Below are 26,439 nucleotides of genomic sequence, written 5' to 3' on the forward strand. Positions count from 1 at the left end.
TTGACCGCCACGGGCGGCGGTGGCGGTAGAGCAGCTGACCCGGCCGTTACAGCGGCGGCGTTCACAGTCACTATAACGATATTTTACGATTCACGGAGACTCAGTAATGCCAGTGCGTTAGACCGAGCTGGCGCCGCTCGCATTTTAGCGCAAGTAGCTCACAGCGTTTTCGCGGACCGGGTTTTTCGTTTTCGAATAATAATAATTTGATTTTCGTTTTTCCTTCCGCCGGAGGGACGATTAATAAAAATACAACGCGCGTGGCGTCATCGCGGCGGTGGTTTTATTCACTTCTCTCCTTCCCGAAGCACATCATCTCGTTGTATTTTTTCGACGCGTTTCGTTTGCTCCTTCCGAAGGAATAGTCCACGTGCGAATATTAGACACAGCTGTGTGTCCCGGGCCGTATTGTTTTTTATTTTGTATAGTATTTTATTCCCTTACACGAAAAAAATGCTCTTGTTCGGCGGTGGCCGTTACGACTGTCGCCGTCGTTGACGCAGCCGATCGCGGCTGTACGTCCGCGATGAGCTATTGTCGACCCAAAGCGACACACGACCGGATCATCGGAGCAAAGACGACAGATCTTCACGCTGGTGACTGGTAAGCAGATCTATATTATCGTTAATAACAATACTGTGGTCATACTCATGATACATCAAACATTGTCATCTCGTATTTCGTGAGGTCACGTCGATGACATTATATTGAGCATTTCCGTTCGTTACGTTTTCGTTTAGTGGTAAATACTGTTATTTTTCAACCGGCATAAAGTCGCATACAGTGAAAGTATTATTGGGTCACGACGTATACTCCCGCCGGTGTGTATGTGTGCGATTTCATAATGTTTGAAAAATAATATTTTTTAAATTCTACCCACCTTAGAAAACGCGATATCATTCAATTCTGCAGTTTCGCGGCGAAATGGCCACATGCGCGTTCGGTATAAGACAGCTGTGTATGGTATTATGACATAATATACACGTGCTCGTTTTCTACAAGCCATTGCCGCTTTACTAATTACTATACAACGTTATCACTACCGATTATTTATAGTGTCGTTCAAACTATAGCTGAAAAAGTAACTCTAATAGGTACCTGGTAATAAATAACCTAACCTAACCTGGTACACGGTTTGTGTTAAAATTGTGTCACTAACACGTAATTAGGACAATTAGGTATAGTATAGGTATTAGGTATTATTCAACGCTGCGACGAATTATTGAACGGTGATGTAACCGGCTTCAAAACCCGAAGTCGTTGTCCGGAAAAAAGTGTTCGAATTTTAAATTTCCCGCCAGACGCGGTGGCGACGGTGTGACTATTATTACAGTGATTATAAAGTATACATTACACACACACATATATTATATTATATATAGGTTTATTACTGTGCTGACCTACGCAATTATCGCTACGAACGCTTAATAACCGCCCATTACGCCTACCCGCGGGCTGTGTCCACCCAATTCATAATTTATAATAATACCGACCAACGGTTATTGAAGTTATTTTATGGATTGCTAACGAAACAGCTAACCGAACGATGGATTCGGGTTTTCCGACTTCAGTTAATCGTTCACAATTCAACCGGTCATTGTTGAATGAGTTCTGGTGGTCGTTTAATTGACCAATTTCCAATGATATTGTGATGCGCGTTCTATACTTCGTACCTGTTTAATATTTTTATACGAAGAACAATGAACGGACGTTAAAAAAAATATTATGTAGGTACTATAGATACCTACACGAAATCATGGAAATCGTCTATACCGGAAAAACTGATCGCAATGCCTAACTTAAATGTAAATGAATAATTTAAACAGGTTTTAAATTTTTTTCTTAGAAATGTGTAGCATATCTCGTGTCCTACGGTAGGACTCCTACCTATAAATTATATTGACGACTTATTCAAACTATATACTGGCACTTAAATAGTGCCGTGTTAATACACTACAATTAATATCGATTTATGTATTATATCTGGTACTCTTATTGCTCTTATACAATAGTGCGATATAATATTTATGTGTACCTACCTATGTATAATATATAGGTACACACGAAAGAGCTTTGTTGCAGTTTCATTATTTTGGATCATTCGTATTGTGTCGATAGGTACCGTGATTTTTTTAATGCTGTTTACATACAATTTTATTCATCAAAACGTATCTTTACATTATAATAATAAATAATTTTACATCGATACTGATCGTAATATAATGTTATCGTACTCACACCCGTCGATGACGTATTATAGGAGTGCGAAAATCGCCAAATACGATTAAAACGACGGCAATGATCGCGATGGCGTTTCCATTTATTGGTGTAATATAATAATTGATGTTGATTAGTTCGTTTTTTCATTTTGACGTCATGCGTTTTTATTACTTCACTCGACTCTGTGGTGTGAAAGGAAAAATATTTAATCATTCGTGTAATGGTAACAATTAGCGTACCTACTTGCCGACAGTTTTAAAAACGTACCTATATATGTGCGAACGTCGTAGTATTTTTATTTTTTTTTTTCAATCATCATGGGCATCCACCGATTTTGAATCTCGTAACCGTCGACGATATTATATTATTATTATATAGCGGCCACCAGTCTCCTTGGCACCGAAACCGAATCAACGTTCTTGACAATCTAACCGCCCGTGTACAAACTCCTCTATGTAATACTACATTACGCGTATATGAGTATAATAATAATAATAATAATAATAATAATCGAGTAATCGCGTGTTAATGTATGACGGCGGCAGCTCTGCGCACATTCAAACGTATGTATTTTTCTGAATATTATTATTTTGCTGGAGGTGAACGTATAGTGTATATTACTATTATTATTATGTATTTTATACCTTGTCTCTGGTTGCCGGTAGAAGTTTCGTATTGTTTATGTTAACCGAGCACGTTTTTTTCATTCCTCTTTTTCTGCGCAAAACGGGAACAATGACCAATATTGAAGAACACGGCTGCGCACCGTGGCAGACACATTAATAGAATACAATAATATTAAGTACGGTCGCCGTACGTTGGCATCTGGTTATAATTTTTTTGCAGATTTTGCAGTAACATTGAGATCGAAATTATTCTTACTCGACAATCGATTTCTTTTAAACGCCAATTAGTTCTATTTAATGATGTACATATATAGGCTTTTAAATTATTAAAAACTCGTCGGTAGCACTACAAATATTTTATTACACTATATCGTACGCGTGTACAATACTGCAGTGTGGCGTACTGTGTGTGTGTTACACATATTTGACGGGGAGTAAAAACGCCGATTATTTCAATCAGATTTTCTTAGTTCCTTGATTGCTGTATCCTCTGGTTCACACGACAGTGGGTGTCATATAAAGTGAAATCCAGTCAGTTAGGTACGCCAGGAATGACAAATTAGTTAAATTTGCACGTAAATACAACATTTTAATAATCGATTTTGCGAAACGGTCAATTTCTATGCCGTAGTGAGACTGAAATGTTGCGCAAACTATGTACGAATATATAATATGTTAGGTCTGATACTCTGATGTACAAATAATAAATATAATATAATATATCTGGTATATAAATAAATGTGTGAATTATGCGGTTTTGTTGTCGATTATTGTCCCAAAGTAATTATAATTGGTGGTTTTTGCACGGTTTTTTCCTAAAGAATCGTGTGATTTCGTTAAAAAAAACACCGTGTTATATAAACGTTTCGTATTAACCTCGCACACATTCACTAAACGAAAAAAAAACAGGTGCACTATAATTTATAATATACACGGATAGCGTATAGGTACGCATGATTGGCAATGTTTCTGAAATCTATATGCTGCAAGTAGGTACCTACTATGTATTTAATCAATTATTGGCCCTAGTAATATTACATATAGGTTAACTGCATCGATATTTTTGGTAGTAAAGACGATGCTCGAAATCGTATACGATATATTCATTCATTAGTCTAGGATTTACGACCATGGTTTGTTTTGTTGTACCTATACCTAATTTGAGTTTCCAATGTACGCGTGCACCTAACCGGTTTACCATAAGATTCGCCATCGGTTATCGCATCGTTAATCGAGAGAAAGAATAAGCTGATGGCTAATATTATCGGTCGACATGTATCGTGAAAGTTCTGAGCTCAGCTGTGATCAACTGCAAGAGTCTTATGCTTTTCTGTTTCAACGCGTATTTATATAATTGATATCTTACCTATGAACGAGATTATAATAATATTGTAAACGTAACATTTTTAAATAAGTCAAGGTTGTGGTTAATGACAAAATTAAATAAATATTTTAGTGTAAACAATGAGATATTTAAATAGTACAAAAATAACGCTGAAAAAAACCCATCACAAACGATCTACAAAAACAATAAAGATTGTTTTTATTTCTCGTAATTTATCTCAATAATGTTCCTGGATTACTTGTACTGTCCTTGGTCTATTCTGAACGCTCGGCTGGATGTCAAATATTCACCTCAAGGATATCGGCGTGGAAACTATTCGATCCGTTACACCCTATGTAACGAGCCTTAGAAGATATAGACGCACAAAACGGATTAAGATCGGATGATGGAATATAAGAGGGGATCGTCCGATTGCCTTTCTCGGTGCATATCATTATCGAAACGTATTACCTCCCATTACGTGAACGCGTAATTGGGGTTGTTCAATTTGACAGTTCCATGGGAAATTTATGTTAATCCTCAAAAAGGTCCTGTGGATATTATTATAGGTACCTACTTACATAAAAAATAAGTGACTGTAATAAAAAGCTAATGTAGTGAACGATTTGTATGCTAACTGCAGTTGTGATAAAATCGTTTTGTATACAGTATTAGGTATTAAACATGTAGCCTATATGGTTACTCACTTATATATCTAATACATATTATGATGTAGGCACCAACATTTATTATGCAAGGGAAGACAATATTTATCAAAGCGCGAGCATAGACATTAAATTTTTTTTTTTAAATATCATTCGTGTAAATTGTATCGCAAAACCCGTGTGTGGGATTCACTAGTGGGATGCAAATGGGCACCTTTGCTGCAAGTCATCCTTGAACTTCACTTGTATTAATACACACACGCGCAGACAGCAACCATCTTAATATATTTTAATATACTATGTATATATATTAATTATATATATACAACACTCGGTACTAGCGTATTATATGCGTGCACACTGCACGCAATCAAGGTGATCTATACATGGCAATGATGATCAATGATCACTGTTAGTATCATCAGTTTGTGTATTTTGTTTTGATTGATATGATATCGTAAACATTTTTTTAAATCGTATTATTTTATATTTAATTATTAATAAGCATATAAGCACATAGGTACATATTATCAATGCCGTTAATTACGAACGTGTGTAGATCACGCGAAATGTTCGTGCCGCGCTTTAATAATGATCTATGGACGAGCTACCTGCAGCTGCCGACAATTTTATTTGTTGCTAGTGCCGGAAACGACGATATAGGGTATTCACAAGTGTTCCGCAGCTAACCGGCTTAAGTTAACAAACGATTTCGCTTTAACTACCTACTAATATAATTGATCAGCTTTTAACTCTGTGTAGCCCATAGACAAAATAATAATAATAAAAAAAACAACAATAATTTATAATAGCTTTTAATTGTAAAGTAATATAATACAACTATATTGTATATAATATTATTATGATGCTTTGAACAGTTGAACGTAAAAACATTATTATTATCTTTTGTGTATTGTACCTACTAACTGGAACTTAAATAAATTAGCATATTTTGTCACAAAAAAAAATTGTTTAATCTTTACTCTGACATAAGAGTTGAGATTGTAGACCTAATCAGGCGATTTTTTTGTTGCAATCTAGTGTTTATCTAATGACATATTATGTTACAAGAGTTAACATTCTTTACGTATTAGGTCATATAATAAACATGTGCCACCTATTGTTTTTTAAATTGTTTTCGGAGTAAACAGCTTTGTAATAATAGTCCAAAAAACTTGTCAGGGTATTATTAAAAAATGAAGTATTAAAAAAATGGTTTTTAAACTTGTACGATTTAATTTTACCAAAAATAAAGGACAAAGTATATATTGAATTATATTTTTGAAGAACGTTGTCCCAGATATACAAGTACATATTATACTAACAAAATTCCATATAAGAATGACGTAGGAATACGACAAAATTGGTCATTGCTATATAAATATAATGAACTAGAGTCTAGAAGCAGTAGAAAGTAAACATTCGTTAGGTATAGAATAAAAATATTATATACAATGTATACTGACAGTTAGATAAAGAATATACAACTATTTAGATCACTTGACCCGATCACTGAAAACTCAAAAGTTGTTAAATTATTTACACAAGGGTTAAGAAATTCTTAAAACGAATAATAGAGTGTACGAGAATATGATTTCAAAGCCACGCTCGTGTCGAAATTTGCAGTGTTCTCAATAGATAGTATGTACTATACATTATTATTTATTATAGTAGGTACTGACTGATATGAATGCAATTATAAATGCGTTCGTTGCCTTTGAATATATATATGTACATTGTATATATAACGTGAATAATGATCGGTGTTATTACGAATATATTTCTTGTATAATTTCAAAACATTTTATCAAAACAATATTTCAAAAAAAATATATCTTTAGAATATTCAACAAAATAAGTACTTAATAGATAGGTACTATTAGGATCAAGTCAGCATTATTTGTTTTACATGGAAAATATCACGAAGAATCAAATTAATTCAATATTTCGAGCACAACATCGGCAAAGCAATAATTTAAACTTGGGATGAAAAATGTTAACACATTTTTTTATTATACCATTATTATTAAACCCTCGCCAGTTTCATATCATATGCCAAATGATCATTATTTTAATGTGTCAGTTCATATTATGACCATGGCTATAGAGTAGGTACATAAAGAATTTTACGAGATTCATGGTGAAAAAAAATTATATTTTTTAACCATCCTTGATTTTAATTTATGTTTCGTTTATCAAGGGCTTTTAATAAAAATAATAATAATAATGAAACACAGTATCATAACTGAATTTTGATTTAAATACAAATCTCGTTTGAAAATGTCACGGTATCTATTGGATATTTCCATTATTTTGCGATCAGATAAAATTTGCTGGTGCGTTCGCGTGGAAATTTGACGTTTGATAATAATTATACGTTGCTGCAGCCAGGGATGTAGGGTTGATTGAAAGCAGTAACAAATATTCATCAAACGTGTAATTATAATCCATCGGTGCTATAAGTATATACTATATAGTACCTACCTAGTGGCCAGTGGGTATAAATGATTTTCGATGGTTGTCAGCTGCTCCAAAACCTTCAGAGTGCAATGCCCCGACAAAGAAAAAAAACAATCGAACCATTTTTTATTATTATTATCATTGAATTCTTTCTTTTTTTTTATCAGTTTTTGAATAATCGATGTCCGATAAAAAAAACAACACGATCCATGCATTTACTATATTATATAAAAATATGATCTATTTATGATTTATAAATATTCTATAGGTACATTTAAAGTTGTTGAAATTTCTCTGGGTGGCCTGGTATCTTAGTAAAAAACATCATGGACAAACATTTTGAGTCTTTTCCCAATACAGGTACCTACCTATATTTACATAAGCCTTAGGGCATAATAATGTGCAACGGTATTAAATGGGTTTTTTTTTATAGAACTTCACTTCCGATTTATAGATTTTCGAAATAATGAAGAATTTTCAATTAAACCATATTATTATGTAATAGGTATGTATATTGTATTATCGTATAATGTATTCAGTTATACACATAACATATTAAATTTTGATATCCGAAAGCGCAAACCCGTTGCCTGCATTTTAACGATGATTATAGGAATGATTGTACCTACGCATAATAACATCATAACAAACATAATTTATCATCACGTGTGCTGTATTAAACATTTAAACGTCTTAATTTGCAAAAAAATATAACAGAATTGTATTGTGCATTTCATGTCTTCGGTTAAAATCAATATAAGAAAAAAATGTTTATTTTAACCGTCATCAAGTTGTTAATATTAGTGTTATATTAATTGTAATTATGATTATATTTATCCGTATACCCATCTATATCATAATGATACATTTAGACATAATATAATATAAATATAATAATGTATAATAATTATGATTGTAAATTTATTATTATTGATGTGGCGGTACGGTAATCCTTTACGTCAAAGTTAAACACGGAAACTATACTTCATATCAGTACAAACGGTTATAAAGCGTATAAAAAGTATATTGTACGAGTAATATAATTTTTGAAAACTTTACATTTTTTTTTTTATTTAACTCATAATTATATAAAGTGTTCATAATGTCATAATGATGTCGAACATACCGCAATTAAACTTTTTTCATCGTTCAATATTGTAATATTGTTATGTATACAGCGTTTTCCGATATTATTAGCTCAAAGGTTAATATAATTGCACCTTTTTTCTCAGACTTTATACGACGACGACGACCGCCGGCGATCGACGATACACTTATAATAATAGTAATTTATTAACTACGTATAATTAATATGTACGACATAAATATAATAATTATCGCTACGCAGTATTGCGCATGTTAGTATAATATTCGTTAGAAAAACGTTCATTTAGGCTTACCTCGGCCGAAGAGTGAAAAAATATAATATAATAATATAATATAAATCAAAAGGAGTCAGAGAAAGAACTAAAAACACTCGTCTTGACTCACCCGGGCGTGTACGGCGCACGCACGCAAAACGATTAAACTCGAATATAATAGGTATATAATATAATTTAATAACATTATTAAAGTATATTATGCGTCTATAAAGTACCTGTATTTGTACAAGCCACGTTTAAGGTAAGAATTGTTATCTTTACCGCACACACTGTTTGTTTGTTGTCTGATAAGGTTTATTTTTTGGGGGTGGGGGCGAATGATGGGCGGTTGGGTGGAGGGAAAAAATTTAGAAAGAAAATACGTCGCTTGTCTTAATTTCTCATAAGTCACAATACGTCGTCGTGTTTTTAGGATCGTCGTCGCCATCGCCGCCGAACCTTGTTCACGCTTGTCGCCTGTGATCGTAGATAATCATTTAATAATGATAATATTTTAGTGTCGGTGGTGGGTGCATCGAGTGGCCGTCGCTCGCGTACTCGAGAAATATTATTTTATTTGTGATTGGATTGAATCGTATCAGAGAATAACGCCGTCGTGAGTGCGATCGAAAACAGTTTAGGTACAATTCCGCCGCCATGGCGAGCATTCGTACCGGTTTTTTACGTTACCCGACCATTCGACTGTTTTGGACAAAGAGACATCATAAAGTGCGTAAGGTTTCGTGAAAAATAATTTCTGTGTACAAGTCCGCTTTTTGATTTCAATATCACAATACAAGTGTGGTGTGTGCGCGCTTTATTATTCTCACGAGAATAGGCTCGTTACACATCCTCAAACAACGGACAGCTATATATTATACATAGCCTACCGTAGGTATACCTGCCCGTATACTATTGGATTAGCCTAGTCACAATATAGTTGTTTATTCATTCCACACATTTCCCGTAAGTTTTAAACTTCAATAATATATTACATTATATACGTTTATTTATGATGGTGTTCAGTGTTCACGCACTTATATTTGTTTATAAAGCTGTCTTGTGTAACCGCAATAGTTATAATATAATAGTAATAATATATTAAAGATTGCTGTTAATACTTAAACGCTTCAAGATTCTGACCTTATTCTGATGTTTATGTCATATAACATATTAATAATTTTGTTTTGATTGAATGCTTTTTTTATTTTTATTTCTTTTTGAAGATGACAGTTTATACAAATATTATAAATGTATACTAAGTAATATAAGTATAATGAGTACTGAGTATAATATACAATGTACAACGGTACATGAAATGTACTATTCAAAATGCAACGTACCAATTTATAAGCCTGTAAATGATAATTACCAACTCAAAAATATACAAAATGTACAAAAATACTTTTGGTTTAAAATGATTTAGAATTGTTTTTGAATTCCGAACTTACTATAATATAATATAACATTTAATAAAATGTATTTAATAATATTATTAAAAACTATTTCTCTGGTAAATTAATCTCTTATCGTCTACTATTCAAACATAAATATAAGTTAATTTTTAAACTATGGTCTTGCTTTATGCCGGTCAGAGTTTGTACTTTTATCTCGGTGATTTTCAATAAATGTTTTCACGTTTTTAAATTATGATAGATTAACAAAAATCGTTATCACAGTTTTATATTATTCTAAATGGATGTTTATACATTTATTTTGGGTAAAGGTACGAATAATGTATAGATAACTTTCAAATCAAGAGTTTAACATTGTTTTTATTTACAGGACGAATAATATTAATTTGAGTCAGTATCTCAAGTTCTAATTTAATGTTACAAGTCAATTGTAACCATTAGTTTTCTAAACAATAAGACTATCACTAATTTGGCGGGATGCAATTATATATATTTCTAAATAGCTATGTACACTATAGAAAGTAGAATACTTAGAATCGTATAATAATATTAATTCTTAAATGGAAAAAAAATGAACCATGTACATATAACACGTGAGATATTGAATAGTTTTTAGTTCGCGTGTAGATGTATTAATAATTTCTTTACGAGACTGCGCGTGACCATACGAATAACGTTCATTATAAGTTCATTATTTCGCTTCTTGGACGATTTGTAATATAATATCATTTCTTATTTACTTATTTAATCTATAAAGAATTGATGTTTCGACATTCAGAATCGTCGCACGTGTCGTATTACCTTAAACAATATTTGCCGCCCATCGACCATGTCCCCATCCCAATTAGAGTGACTATAGTAAGTTTACATGCACGCGCAGACACAGAAGTACAAAACAGAACATAATATATTAATATTAAATAATACTTGTACATCGATATGGCCCACACGCTTGAATAATACACGCATTTGCGTATGTAGGTTTTTACACGGGTTTTTTACATGCACGTTATTATACCCACTATGTGCTAAACCATAATACCACGTTTATAATATTATATAACGTTTTTCCTCTGTAACTCCAAACCGGTTCACAACGCGCTCATTCTTTAGGTTCGTCTAAAAAAATCGTGCTAAATAGAAAATCCGGACGCCTGTTAACATAGCCGGTACAAATAGATTTTCAATACTTTTTTTTCTATAATATATTTTTTTGCACTTATAATTATTACTATTTGAAGACTAAATGCACATCTATTCGACGAACAATATAATATTATTATTATTTATATAATATTGTTTTTATGCGTTTATGAGGGCACTCGGATTACAAGATAATAACCTGTCGTTGATACACAGTATCCGTGTGATAATGAATGACATGTTGAACGACGTTCACAAGACGCGAGAGTATTATATTATTATGATATTATGACATTAGGTTACCAACTTTCCGTCTATTTGAGAATTCAAGATAGTATTCAAACCAAACGTAAGTCGGTTTGCATACACGCGACGCCTTGCAATAAACCATAACGCCATATGATATACACGTGATATTTATACAGATGGGTAGCATAATAATAATTAATAATATTATTAGTACTATTCAAATAGCGAATTAACCAAACACCTGATGATTTATAACTCTGTTTATTTAATTAATTTGTTTTTAGTATAGGTATTTCAATGTTTTAGATAATAGTTTAGCGATCGCAAGTCGCATTAAGTAATAAAAGTTATTACTTATAAGTTTACATACACAGTATAGAGTAATGTTGTCATATAGAACCCTTTTTATTCTAATATATGCACAAAAGTTATTTTTTATTTAACATTCAAATAAACCAAACACGCGCTTTTCACTTGATTCATGTATTTAATTAAATCTTTTTGAACGCACGAGTTGAGTTTTATTATTAGTTTTTCGACATTTCTACGACTTCATGAAATGGCTTCGTAGTTCATATGCAGCCATCGTTTAAAAAAATTAAATATTTTTGTAAACTGACCTACGGTCGCTGCAACCATTGATTTTTCATTTCAAACGAGTTTCTAAAAATAACCTAAAAATTCTGCACAACGTCAGACCAAACTCATCGTTAAAAAAATGTTTTACCACAATATTTTACTATTTTTTTTCTAGATACTTTGCTCTTGCGTATATTATTATTAGGTATGACTAAGAAATGTTTGTAAATAGTAGTTTTCAGCATTATCTTAGGTTAATATGACATTCGTCTTTCAAATAGGTTGAATATATTATGATATTGTACTTTGGCAAATATGTTGCGTATGAAATTTATTAATTAAATGTGAACAAAAATGAACCAATTTAAAAAAAAATGTATTGTTTTAATATTATTGTACTTATTTGTTTTTTTTTATCTCTGAACTTGAACATGTATTGTACTTAACTTGTAATCTAGCTTGCCTTTTTAGTATATGGTAGTTAAAATTATTTGACAAAACTTATTTTTGCATTCATAAAATATTAAAATGTATTAAGGTGCGATATTAAATATTATAAAGACGAACTTTTTCGAAAACCGACGAGATGACGAGTGACAGTTAAAATTAAAATAACCATTAAATATTCATGTAGGATAGAAGTGTTGGATACATATGAATATAAATTTATGTTAACATTAAATACATATAGTCATCGATTTTAATATGTTTTGACATATTAAGTAAACATACCGAACATTACACTTTTCCGGTTACCAATTATTATATTCCACTCTTATTTGTCGTGATATGTTATTGTTATTTATTATAGGAAGTCCTTAATAGATTAGATTTAATTGACTGTTACTTAATGCAATTATGGAATAATTTAAAGAATGCATATTTTATTTAAAAAAAAAATAATAAAATTAGGTGCATCATATATTTACATAATTTGTAGGTACACAAGGTACTTATATAAATTGAAAGAAAATAAAAAAATTTAAATCTTTCCAGTTGTATTGGTTTAATATATTGCACCTATAAGTTTCCAATAAACAGCATAGGTAATGTTATTTTATATATTTTATAAAACTCTCTATTAACTTTTAAGTTTTAGGGCCCAAATGTTTTACTCTAGAATTTAAAATTCTTATATAATATTATATAACATGTATTTAGCCAATATTATGAAGTGCGAGTATAGATATAGAAACTGTAATAAAATATTAATAATGCATTATTAATACAGTCGATGGGTCAAGGATCAAGAATTAAAAAATTATAATACAATCACGTATCCGATAAACAATAGTTCTTATTATTTTTAATATTAATTTTTCAAAATTACTTTAAATTTAATTGTGATCTAGAAAATAAATGAAATAAAATGCAATAAAATGAACACTAATTTTTTAATTTAGTGACTGCGAACAAAATCAAACTTACTTAATCCCATACCTATACAAGATATAAAATTTAAATAATAATTTTATTCATAGAAAACCATTACGTATAAAAAACACAGACATTTTATTGGGCCTGGAAGGTTTTATTAAACGTATTATTATAAATCATTACTTACGAAAGTTGATTTAGTATGTTGTCTTATGACTTATATAATAATTAATAGATGATCATAATATTATAAATGTGAGACACTCAACAGGCGTTCTAACTTAATATTGGAGAAACGATTTTCGATTGTTGAACCTAGTCGTACAATAGTATTTCTGTACGCTCAACGGTAATAACTTTCTGCAACAGACGGACGTAAATTCGTTTAATTATTGTTAAACATAAATTGAATATCCATTGGCCAACATAATACATACATACCTACTTTCGTAAGCTCAATGCCTGATATCGCGAGCATACATATCCAGTATTATATTATTATACTATACATTTATACTTGATAATATTATTTATGTTTTTTTAAAAAAAATTTCATAATTTTATTATGTGCACACACGCAGAGTCGCAGACGTGCAGTCGTACAGTTGCAGCGTCTATTAATTGGTTTCGACTAACCGTCGCCGATCCTGTAAACTATTTATAATGTGCATCATATTATTATCCGTACCTATTATGCTATTATAATATCAAATATTGTACGATTATTATTGTTGTTTATTGGTGTTATGTGATGTAAACTAATATCGTGCATTACGATAATTCAATAATAACATAATAATATAAATATATAATATTATATATTATACACTGTTGTAATTGTCATTGGTGACCGTCGAGACGCCATTTTAGGACCCCCTTCCCACGAAAATGTATCCCCGCAACATGTGCCAAAACGTTCATTAGACCATTCTTGTTTTTATTTTACAGAAGGATCTTAGCAGCCGAATGGCCCTAATGCTAGTCGGCTTGTTGAAAGTCTTCTCGGCACTCGTTTTGATCGTGTCCACATCGAGCAATTCGTTGCTACTGCTAGTGTTCTACCGCCGACCTGGTCTGCGCACCCTATCAAACAGGTGAGTTCATATTAATTATAATATAAAATCACGATGAAAACTGGCATTGGTACGTCTTGATTGATAAATTATAAACCGTTCATTATGTTTACTCTATAACATTGTTTGAATATAGAATCACGCGAGTAAATCAAACGAAAACAATTTTATCTCTGATTAGGTAGGTACATATTATACATATATATTATGTAATACCTATATTTTTTATATCTACCTATCGTATAAGAACAATATTTCTAATTTCCTTTAAAACAAATATTCATTGTGTTCAGCTGTGTTATAATATGTACCTATAATACTATAATGATAGTAAAATTAAAATTTATTGTTATATTATCAGAACAATTCTTTTTGTCCTAAACATATACTTCATTCTGGGAACTTAATTTATATATTCTCTGATAAAAAAAATCTAATGACTGCATCTAATGAATAAGTGATACCTCTTCGATGTTAATGAGGTTAGAGTACCTTCTTATAAGAAATGTATACATTTGATATTTAAATAAACTAGTATTGGTATAATTTCACGATGAATATTTATATCGTTTGATTTTGTTTTCCTGTATGAATTAATCGTAAGCATTCATCGATTTTATAACAAAATTAATTCTTAATTACTTTTAAAATCACATAAAAGAGTATTTATTAAATTTGTAATTGATATATTTTATTATATATATCAGAACTAAATTAGTCATTATATAATTAATAAATGATGTAATATTAAATATAAATGTATGCTTATAATTTTATATAAATACTGTATAATAAATAAGCTCATCAAAATTGTAACCGTGCCAAAGACCCAGTTAATACCTAGTTGGTATATTAAAAATTTTGAAAAAAAAGCGAGTATTGTGCCAAAATAATTTTTGTTTGAGTATATATAATATAATATATGCGTGATATACGTACCGTATATAATATATACCTACTGCAGTGTAGTGTCTATATATCAATCAATAAATAGATATTTAGGTTACTGAAAAATGTACTTTTTACGTGTATGTCACGTATATTTAAGTCGAACCTACGCACTCAAAGTTTAATCGTTATTATTACTTATTCGTAAAATAGGGCAAGTATACTATAGTTTAGGGCATGTCATGATACAAAATAATATGTTTATTCCAGACCATGTTTACCTATGTACTCAATCCCTATACTGTTTGTTTATTGTTATGATACAAATAATAGATTTTCAATGTTAACGTTCCAAGGTAACGTAAGCCATTTGGTTATCGAATTTCTCGAGAGGTTTACTGTTGTACAAGGGCGATAAATACCTAAATATATTATATACGTATTCATTTTGCGGTATAAAATAAAAAAAATTGCGCAAAACAAACACGTCGTGGACAGGGTCAAAACCGACCAACCACGAGAACGCAGTGGCAACAAACGCTTAGATGAGTATACCTACCTACCACCATATTTCTGTTCGATAATTAAAGTTTATTATCTTTATAAATAAAGTGTTTTACCTACGACTAGGTTTTTTTATTTACAACCAACTTCCAACACGTTTCATTATGGGAAATACTCAAATACCGTATAGACTTATAGGTGCTTACCTATATACTGTTATGATATACTTGACAAATGTATATACACTGCACTGTGCAATTTTAATTTTAGTTCTGGATATACGCAAGAGAGTGAAAAATAATTCATGTAGGTATATTTAGATTATAAAATGTTTTATAAATCTGGAAAATCATTAATCGTTTCATATATTTTACGTTCGGTGAAAATTAATTTCTATAATATTATATTATATTTCACTGATATAATTGACATACCATTGTGCCAATCTCCCTATATTATAATTTATTCATAATACTCGTGTTATCGAATGTATATTTTTCACGGTGTATAATTTCTATTTTTTCCGATCAATAAGATCCCACTCGATTAGTGTTTGTATATAGTTCGATAGCCAATAAACAGTTTCTGTACTAACGGCAACCACAGTTTACATTTATTTTGGCAAAATGTCAAGGGTTTAAAAGTATTTAAAAAATTATCAGTATTCGGTGATTAAGTAGAATCATATCTGTATACTCGCATGCTTAACTTTTGTCCACACGGAAATACAAAATCCATTTGCAGTTGTATTAAGAGATATCTTGAGGAACGTTTTTATTTTCATCGGGTATGAAATTTATTAAAGTATTAAGCAGTATTGTTGAAATCGTAACTACGTCACTTGTAATACTTACTTTATGGAATCATTTCAGGCGATTATACATTATTACATAAGTTGGATCTAATCCATTTGGCATCTATATTATGATTCCAAAGCGATTTTTTTATAACTGTTCACGATATTTTTAGATAAAATACTCATCAGTGTTCAGCGTGTTCGGTTGAACCCGTTCTGATTCTTATTTCGTATACTGTAATTTACGAAATAGTGATAAAGTCAATATTATATTTTCCTGATTGTTAAGTCGATTTGCAATTAATAATAATAATTATTAAAAATTTGCTAATTCATTGATCTTTTAGGCGCATTGATTGTATGATAAATTAGGTACATGTTGCAGTGTTTCATTACTCTGATCGATTATCTTAAAACAAATTTCACGTAATCGAATAGCTAACACCAGAGTACATATTTAGTCACAACTCTCAAGTGACATTCATATCCAACGTAAATGTATGTATTATGTTTATGTAAACAATAGCTGTTCGTTTTTCCGCAATGTTTTGTTTGCTAAGGCTTAACGACTCACGTTAACACAATTGTCAATTATTCACTATTCCATATTTTTTTATATTTTCTATCGAAAGTGACGTTGGACTACGTTTATTATGATATAAACGTATAAGACCATGGAAGTAAACTTTCGTTTTTGAGTACGAACAGTGTGATATAATTTGTACCAGAATACGTTGATTTACGCGTCTTCCGTAATTATTTATTATGCAGCTCAAAAACTATGTGCTCCGATTTCACGTTTTCTTTTCTTTTCTACAATTTTGCTGCGATGTTTAATTAATTGATATACGTTTCTCGTATAACAACCAATTTATTGTTTGAAGTTATACGAGCAGCGGAAACGTAGTTTGTTTTACCGGGTTGAAATACTTTGCAATTCGCAGTTTTGAACCATGTATGCACTTTGTCACTATACAATATAATATCTTGGTACTCTTATGTAATGTTACTCATTTTTACGTGTATGTATAATAAACGTAAACCTATCATATATGTAGTAATGTTTGCGTTTGTATATTATTATTGTTGAGTCGTTGTTTACTTTTGAGTACCAATACCTCTATATTGATACGACCAAAAATGCGGATTGCAATAATAATCGTAAATATATCATTATTATAATTTATAACTATAGTTATTCGTGGATTCGAGTAATAACTGATAGCAAGGTATAATACTCGTATATAAACGATGCAAACGCATAATATCACTATTTTAACAACCAATAGCTTAATATTATATAGCAACATGTAGTGCGAGTTCTGTGCAGTGTGCATATATGGAATTATTGAGGAGGTGGCACAGGGTCATCAGCCGTATATAGGTATGTATATAATATACAGATATATTATGTACTCTCATAAACTGAAGATTACAGTTAAACGGTTTAATTTTAATTAAATACTATAGTATCCTTTTAAAGTTAGGTATAAACCATTGTTAGTAAATGTAACCTCCCAAAGACTAAATTATAAGGTAATTCAAAAATAAAGTAATCTTCATAATTCATTGACTGTTATTATATAGTTCAAAATTGTATGACGAAACTAAAGCCTCACGAAAAGCTATAAATCCTAAGTCGTACACTGGCGAAATTCTTATAAAGAGTGTATTTAGATATATAACGGGGTCAAGGCAATACGCTGAAGTGCGGAAATAAAAAACAATTTTTTTTTTCAAGACGTACCTACCTAATAGTTTTTTTTTATCAAACTTGTTTAATGCGTATTAAATTTAATATAAGTACGTGCATGTGACATGTGTATACAATATTATTATAATAACCAGGACGCATTTTTTTTTTTGCAGATTCGTGATGAATTTGTTGGTGACGAATTTGGCTAGCAGTTGGATACTGGTGCCGTTAACGTTATGGGAAAGCGGCCCATTCAGTGGCTGGGCACCGCCGCTTCCGGCGGCTGTGTGGCACGGGCTAACCGGGGCTGTATACACGCAGTCCGTGCTGTCCGTGATGACAGTGGCCGTGGATCAGTACTACGCGGTCACCGACCCGCTGCGGTACCACGTGACGGTAAACGCGGCCAGCTGCGCGGTGGCCGTGGCGCTTACGTGGTGCCTGTCTGCCGTGGCCGGCGCCCTGTCGGCCTTCCGCGAACTGTCCGTTGCGCCGGAAATGTACCGGTACGCGTTTCCCGTTGCATACTCCGTGCTCCTGTACGTCGTTCCGTTCGTTACCGTGTGCGTAGTGTACGTGAAGATATGCACCGCAGCGCACCGGAACAGTGAACGGGCCCGACGCAACGGGTCCGTGCCCGACCACTTGCAGCAGCAACAACAGCCGCTTCAGCAGCAACAACAACAGCAGCAGCAGCAGCAACAACCGTTTCAACAACAGCAACAACAGCTGCAGTACAATAATAACAACAACATCAACAACATTAACAACAACATCAACAACAACGAGTATAACATAGTTCCTACCATTCAAGAAGAGGATGACGAGACGTTAGAGTCCGCTTCCCTGCAGGCGGCTGTCTCCTACGAACCGGAGGCATCGTCCAAACCGCCTCAGTCCACCCGGGCTAGTCTGAAGAGCACGTCCAGTTCCATTGTAAACCATTTGAGGTGAGCACTTACGTACTATAAAACATACATTAAACACCTAATGATAAAATTATCATACGAATCGTTTATTAACGCGTACCTATATGCCAATATTGTATTTGAGACGTATTTGAACCGGTCCCGCGCGGTCATGTAGTTTGAAACCTTGAAAAACTGTACCTTGCTATGCTATATTTTTTTACTGTTCCGATGCATTATAGTATAATATTACTATGAATGAAATGTCGTTTCGCAAAATTTCAGATTGCTAATATGCGTGTATCACCAATATTTGGCACACTTCGTCTTTGGTCAATCTGTTCGTTATAATAGTGTTAAATGTGTATGGCGTTTATGCGTTAGGGGTCATTTTGACTTTGTCCGCGCCACCGCGAGATTAGCAACAAACAATAACTTGATAAACGATAAATAATATGTCGCAAGTGTAGGTAGGTGGTGCCTAATGCCCCCGCATACACATTATTAATATGATACTTTTAAAAATTTTCGAAACTATACGCAATGTGTTTGTATAAATGTCGCCCGAAAATGTGTAGCGATACATATAGGGTGATGTATTTTAAAGCAGTTAGGATAATCTTTTATCCGCAGTCCTTAATGTCATCGCGTATAGCTCTTTTTCGGAATTTTAAGCAGATGGCTTTAGTATGTCGTCGCAGCGAGCTATGTGTGCTACGACGGGTTGAACTTATCAAGCGCACCGGTAAATATCTAAAGTCGAAGTGTGAGTTTTGAAACCAGGAAACGATCGTGATCGCGTTTTAAATTAACTTGGTTTCATAACAATAAAAGATTAAATTCTTCCCCACCTTGTGTTTATGTAAATTCGAAAATAATATGTTTATAGGTACTTATCGATAAAAGCATGTCTAAACCTATGTATATAAAAACTGGTATATTTGTTTAAATATGTTTCTGTGGAAATCAATAGTCTAGAGTTTGAATAAAAAATTCTAGCTTTACACGTTTAAGGAATAATATATTAGGTATAATAATTTAAATCGACAACCATACCTATTATTATAAAAACCTAATTAATATAAATCGCAATAAACATAGGTTTAAAACTCACTGAAATCACAGACTGCACGTAATGTTTGTATAATCAATGATTGCAAGTTTTCGTTATAACCCGACAAAGTATTATGATTATCCATTTATGCAAAGAATATATATTGTACTATTATTTTTACACTTATTAACGATTGTTGAAGCATAGCTAATACACGTTCATTACTACTATTTTAATAATTATATATATACTAGGGGGTATTACAGTAAATATACGAGGTAACAATATCATACTAATATCGTGCATTCGTAGTAAATGCCTTAATGCTCACTAAATTGTATACATAATGTAATTTCTTAACTATTAATTTAAAAGATATATTATCTGATGTATAGGAAGGAAATGGTGCTGAACAGCATTTAATCGCGTCGAATAAAGCTAATAGTCGAACCGAACACCCCACGCACCCACCGCCCCACGCACGCTAGCACAAATTATTGTTATTGTATTATAGTACCTACATGGTAAATTAAAGACAGACGCAGGCCATATAATACAGTCCTAACAATATGATGTGCAGTTATACCTGCACAAATCGTAGGTACAATACATATCATACAATGTTGCTGTACTACACTTGTACTTGTTATTGTAATAATAATATAAAAGATAACAATATTATACTCGCAATTTTAGATTACAATAATAATCAAAATAATCATTATAATAATTATAATTATACAATCGACCGCGATCTACTTTATTAAATTACATCTCATCGGTGACGCCCGGCGGCGGTCCTTGTCTACAGCTAACTAATGTGCGCAAATTAATATAATAGTACCTATGTATAATAATATGATATGTTATATACATACACGGTCGTGTGCCAACGTGTGGGTGTGAACGTGGTGGTATAAAAGACATTAAATCCATCCGCAACGACGATCGCGTATTCGCGTGCATATAATCATTACTCTTCCGTGTGTACAATATCTTATTTCTTGTGCGGGGTCCTCGGACGACTCTTGGATACGCGTAATAATAATTTATATAATATTAACTACACGATGTTTTGGGGACATTTGCAGACTGAAATAGTATTATTTTACACGTACTTCGGTGGCTAATACATGATATTATATTATTATTATTTATATGTATGCTCAGATGGTCTGCGCCCATGCAATATTATACACGTTCGAGTGCAATACAAATAATTATTATACCATGCGACGTTATACGCATTTATTGGAGCAATTACAACGGTGACGACGAATTATAATATTATACGGTACTACTGCAGTGGGAATCGTCCAACAATATTAGTAAAAAAAGACTAGAAATTCTTTTAAAAATCAAATTTTTTTCCAACCCATTTCCTTGAACTCGCTTTGAGTCACTACAGAGAGAGTAGATATTTATAGGACTGTCACCCCGCAATGACCGGGTGCACGCAATTTATTATCGCTTAAAGAGAGCGCTAGTCCGGACGTGGCGTATAATAATATTATATGGACGAAGCATATTATATCTATCTATTTATTTACACGCGTCGTACGATATAATATGTATAATAATTAATAAGTAACAACAGAACGACGGCTAGAAAATGTATTAACCGCTATACACCAGCGATCGTCACGTTATAGGGAAAGTCGTCATTAGGCATTAATGCATTAGCGGCTGTTTTTATTTCATACCATCTATACGCGCCGTGGTTGTACGATGTATATAATAATATGTGGTAGCAGGTATTCGAATAATAATTAGGTAGGTAGTAAATAAAACATAATACAATAATATTAATATTATATACCTGATGCAGGTGGAAAACCCGCCAGAGACGATTATTACGATCGGAAATCTCGACGAGAACGTCCGTCGGTGTGACGGTGTTTCGATTTCAAAACATATTTATTATGCGCTTATTAGAAGACTCTTTATAATATATTATAATAGACATTTCAATTAGACTCAATAGCATTTCCCATAATATTATAGTTTGCATGATATTGATGTCTGATGACCTATTATACAACGCGAGTGCCATCGACCCTTTGCTCATTTATAAATATCGGTACGCTTTATCTACTCCACCCACAAGTCGCAAGTGTGTTGACATGTAGTGTGGTTGGTGCAAAATATAATGAGTATATAATATACAGCTCCACATTTGTTCGTTTTAAAATTCTAATAAGAGTAACAATAATAAACATTTCAATATTATTATCAAAGAAAATTTGGTACAACAACCTGAGGAGTCCGAACCATTAAATGATTTATATAACTATAAAACTAACGTGTGGGCTTGATGCCGTCCAGCTACAGCAGCTATTGCCCTAAGTTCAGAATTTCGACAGTGAGTTTAATTACCGCATCAAGTCTTGTCCGTGATAACGCTTCACAATCTTATTTATTCACATTCGTTTTTTTTTGCGTGGCTGCGTATATGTTACATCAAAACAGAACAGAATAAACAAATCTTAATCTGAATATTTAAAAAAAATATGAAAATCGATTATTCTTGCGACCCACTATAGTAAAAATTGGTAATTATTATAATTAATAACTACATCTTATAATAATAATTACTAATTAGGTAATCACCGTTATCGCTCGGGCAGCTCGCCAGTCGCCGCTCGGACGCAAACCACCAACGTAATCTCGTCGCTTCGTACGACAATGTATAATAAAGCAAAACTCACGTGTAATTAGTTTTGAATTGTTTGTAAATTACGATCGACACATTTTTACGATATGTGTTTATATATTGTGCAAATTAATACGTATACTGTTGTACACCGCGGACGACGAAGGGCAATGGTTTTCTCAAACTCAAATCGCGAAATCTCATCGTGATAATATATAGGTACCTTCGCGTTTTCACGACCGCCCGTAAAAAAGAAAATCCCGATTAACATACAATATTAAATCTTAATCATAGATTATGTTTCTATCCCATGTAATCTCCGATGATTATAATTTAGGTATACCTACTTATTTTGAAACGATTTTTTTGATTTATTAGTTATTTGTGAAAGTTTATTTATCGTTATCGTTTTTATTTCGAATACAAATCGTATAATTCGTGTTTATACGAATAATAAAATAACTAGTGACTAGTGACGTACCGTGCCTATACTCTATGTAGGTACAAATAATATAAAACATATTATTATAACCTGTATTTGATCGGTCTTGTGTATGCAAGTTCACTGTAGTTGCAGTTTATGTCGATATACCATCTTATCATTATAGTTCTCATCGAAATTGATCGTGTTAGTTGAACTTTGTCAACGGAGATTTGAGCAAATAACATTTTGTACTATATACCTACTCTCTGTTCCACGGCGTTTGAGTAAATCACATCGTTAGTATACTAATTTAAAATTGACAAACGGCTTTTTAAGTAGGCTTATTAGAAAAAACCCAAACACTTTGTTGTTTTGTTGACATTTTAACCGCGTCATATTTTTATAGGTAAAACCTCGAGTAAACAGAATACGATTAGTGAGTGACCAAAACACGTCCAACGAAAATAAATCCATACCTATATATGGCTACGTGCATCAAAACATATTTTCAATAATTGCAGTGTATAATGTGTATCAATAGTCGGTACTATAATATTGTTGCGCATTTCATAATTATTAACTGTTCAGTTTCATAGTTTTTTATAATAATTATTATCCACTGTTCATTTAGTATTTTAGTACTAAACTCAAAAGAAACGACAAAGTGACTATATACCCGTGTTACGAATAGAAAACGTCACTTGTCTGAGCTATGGTAAAACTGCGTCTCGTTTCGTTTTTATTTTGCATTGATCTATTTTAAACTATGCTTCAACTGAAAAATAAAAGACTCATGTCCTAAATACATTTCTCAAGGCTGAGGCGTTGGACGAGTAGTAAATATCGTACAAATTTCGTCATAAATCGTACATATTTTAAAGGACGTGTGTATAATGTATGTATTATACTCATTATTTGAACAAAAAACTCAATGACGAGACTTAGTTGTTAAAAAAAGGATAGATAAAAAACTATTAAGTACTCGAAAGTGTCAAAAACAGTCTCTCTGCTTTCAAAACCGTTGTGCAGCTGCATGGCAGAAAATTGTAGGTAGGTACCAAAATTAAGCCGAATTAAAAAAAAAAAACATTTTACTTTGAGATAGATAACATATAACTATAGTTACTATACCACATTACTACCTATATTTCATATTACGTATCGTTGAAAAACCTTCGCCCAAACAAGTCTTTCAATAATCGACAAACAAACGTTTAACGAAAAAAAATGATATAGGGTAACTGATATTTTTGAAAATCAAATAGCTATGATTCGGATAGTTCCCGAAAAAAATTCAATATATATATTAAATGTATATGACCCATAATGACGTATAACTGCATTTTATTAACAACAATTATTATTATACTTATACGCACATACAATTATAACTTATTTTAATGATTTCTATACCAAGTCCAATCGTATTAATCCATATGATAACACTTATAATATAACTTTATTAATCTGTGACGTATTCGTTTTGCGTGTTCATATACAGATACAGGATATCGAACGCAAGCATGTTCCGTTACCGGGAGGAGACGCGGGCGGCCAAGATTTCCGCCCTAGTCATCGTCACGGCAGCCGCATGCTGGACGCCGTACGCGGTGCTCAAGCTGTCAGAGTGGCCGCCGCTGTCTGGCGGCGGAATCCCGTCGCCGGGCCCGCTGGCTGCACTCCTGGCGCTGTCCGCGCATGCCGTCATCACACCCATACTGTTCGCGCATCGAAACCGTCGTGTGCACCGCGAACTCTGCCGCATATTCTGCCGGCGGAAGCGGTGCAGCAGCTTCTACGACAACGTCCGGAACGCGACCGTCGCGTCGTCCGTGGCCGCGGGGCCCGTCAAGTCGGGGGCCACCGTCGGCGGTGTCAATCCCGGCGGCCCGAAACACGTTTTCGGCCGGTGGTTCGGCAGCGGGTCGGGCGGCATCGGGTTCGGCAAGTCGGCCACGCAGCCGTCTGCCGTTCCATCATCCGTCGTTGTGCCCACCGCCGCGCACTTGCCCACCGACACCGAGATGACGCGCAGCTCGTTCTCCAGCAATGGTAGCACTACCACGCAGACGTCGTCGGTGATTACGGTGGACTGACCGCGACGGTTCGCCGCCATCACGCCGAGGCGGCGATGATCCGTCTGCACCCGAAACTTCTTTTCTAGTCACCCCAATCCCCTCAAATATCGCCCCCCACCCCCATGGTGCTCGTCCACGCTACTATATTATATTATTATGTATATATTATTTTTGTACACGGGCCACTCATCCACCATCTTCGTCCCACGAGTATGAACATGTTTACGTCCCACCCCAAACCTACCACCCCATCAACCAGAATCGCGGCCCACCACAACCGCGATGGTCGGACGAATGTATATTGTGTGTACGTGCAGCTAGTTGTCACGCGCCGCGTATATTACAATAATATACGCACGTGATTTTATTATAAACGGTTCTCAAAACTTGTTTTCCTATTATTGTGTACTTAAAACGAAATCGGTTTTAATTTAGGTATTTTATTATATTATACATATATTTATGTGTACTTCGTTTCTAAAAAAAATGAAAAATACCGTACGCGTATAATATTATAATATTATATATATTATTATTTTTTTATGTTATTAATTTGTAATTATATTATATATATATATATTACTGAACGTATGTAGTATTTGGCTAATCATTTGTGGATTGCTTTTATATTTATTATTTATCAATGTATCATTTCCCCTACCAGGTAATAGAAATTCTATCGGTTTTCATGCGGAACTCATATATTTTTATTGTTAACTTAAAATACGACGTACTCAAATAATATTTTAACTTGTACTTGTATTCTTTTTTTTTAATGTTTAATGTTTCTTTCTACCAAAAATCTTTCCGACCCATTTGATTATTTAAAAAAAAAATTTAACTGTATATTTTATATTATAAAGTCTGCAATAATGATTTGCTTTTGAAACTTATGTTTAGTCCATAATGCATCGCTAATATATTTATTTCCTATTTTTTGATTACG

At 32.9% G+C, this 26,439-nt stretch overlaps 1 protein-coding gene across 3 annotated transcripts; it reads left to right on the forward strand.

Annotated features, from left to right (window-relative positions):
- LOC132942161 (probable G-protein coupled receptor No18) lies at positions 1–26,437 on the forward strand. Of its 3 annotated transcripts, none has more exons than XM_061010475.1 (4): positions 1–603; positions 14,368–14,513; positions 18,550–19,326; positions 24,917–26,437. In XM_061010475.1, the coding sequence occupies exons 2-4, from the start codon at positions 14,386–14,388 to the stop codon at positions 25,509–25,511; spliced, it is 1,500 nt and encodes a 499-aa protein (XP_060866458.1). In that variant the 5' UTR covers positions 1–603; positions 14,368–14,385; the 3' UTR covers positions 25,512–26,437. The 3 variants fall into 3 exon arrangements, with proteins under 3 accessions (XP_060866458.1, XP_060866460.1, XP_060866459.1); XM_061010477.1 differs by lacking the exon at positions 1–603 and adding an exon at positions 2,448–2,783; XM_061010476.1 differs by lacking the exon at positions 1–603 and adding an exon at positions 9,095–9,622.
- Positions 26,438–26,439: the final 2 nt, after the last annotated feature.

The sequence above is a fragment of the Metopolophium dirhodum genome, chromosome 3 (assembly GCF_019925205.1).
Source record: "Metopolophium dirhodum isolate CAU chromosome 3, ASM1992520v1, whole genome shotgun sequence".
In the NCBI taxonomy this organism is placed as follows: Eukaryota; Metazoa; Arthropoda; class Insecta; order Hemiptera; family Aphididae; genus Metopolophium; species Metopolophium dirhodum.

What these genes read in the sequence shown, in the direction of transcription:
- LOC132942161 (XM_061010475.1), top strand. Translation starts at nt 14,386, where the DNA reads ATGGCCCTAATGCTAGTCGGCTTGTTGAAAGTCTTCTCGGCACTCGTT. An exon ending in CTGCGCACCCTATCAAACAG is followed by an intron (nt 14,514 to 18,549) that starts GTGAGTTCATAT and finishes TTTTTTTTGCAG; the next exon opens with ATTCGTGATGAATTTGTTGG. An exon ending in TCCATTGTAAACCATTTGAG is followed by an intron (nt 19,327 to 24,916) that starts GTGAGCACTTAC and finishes GTTCATATACAG; the next exon opens with ATACAGGATATCGAACGCAA.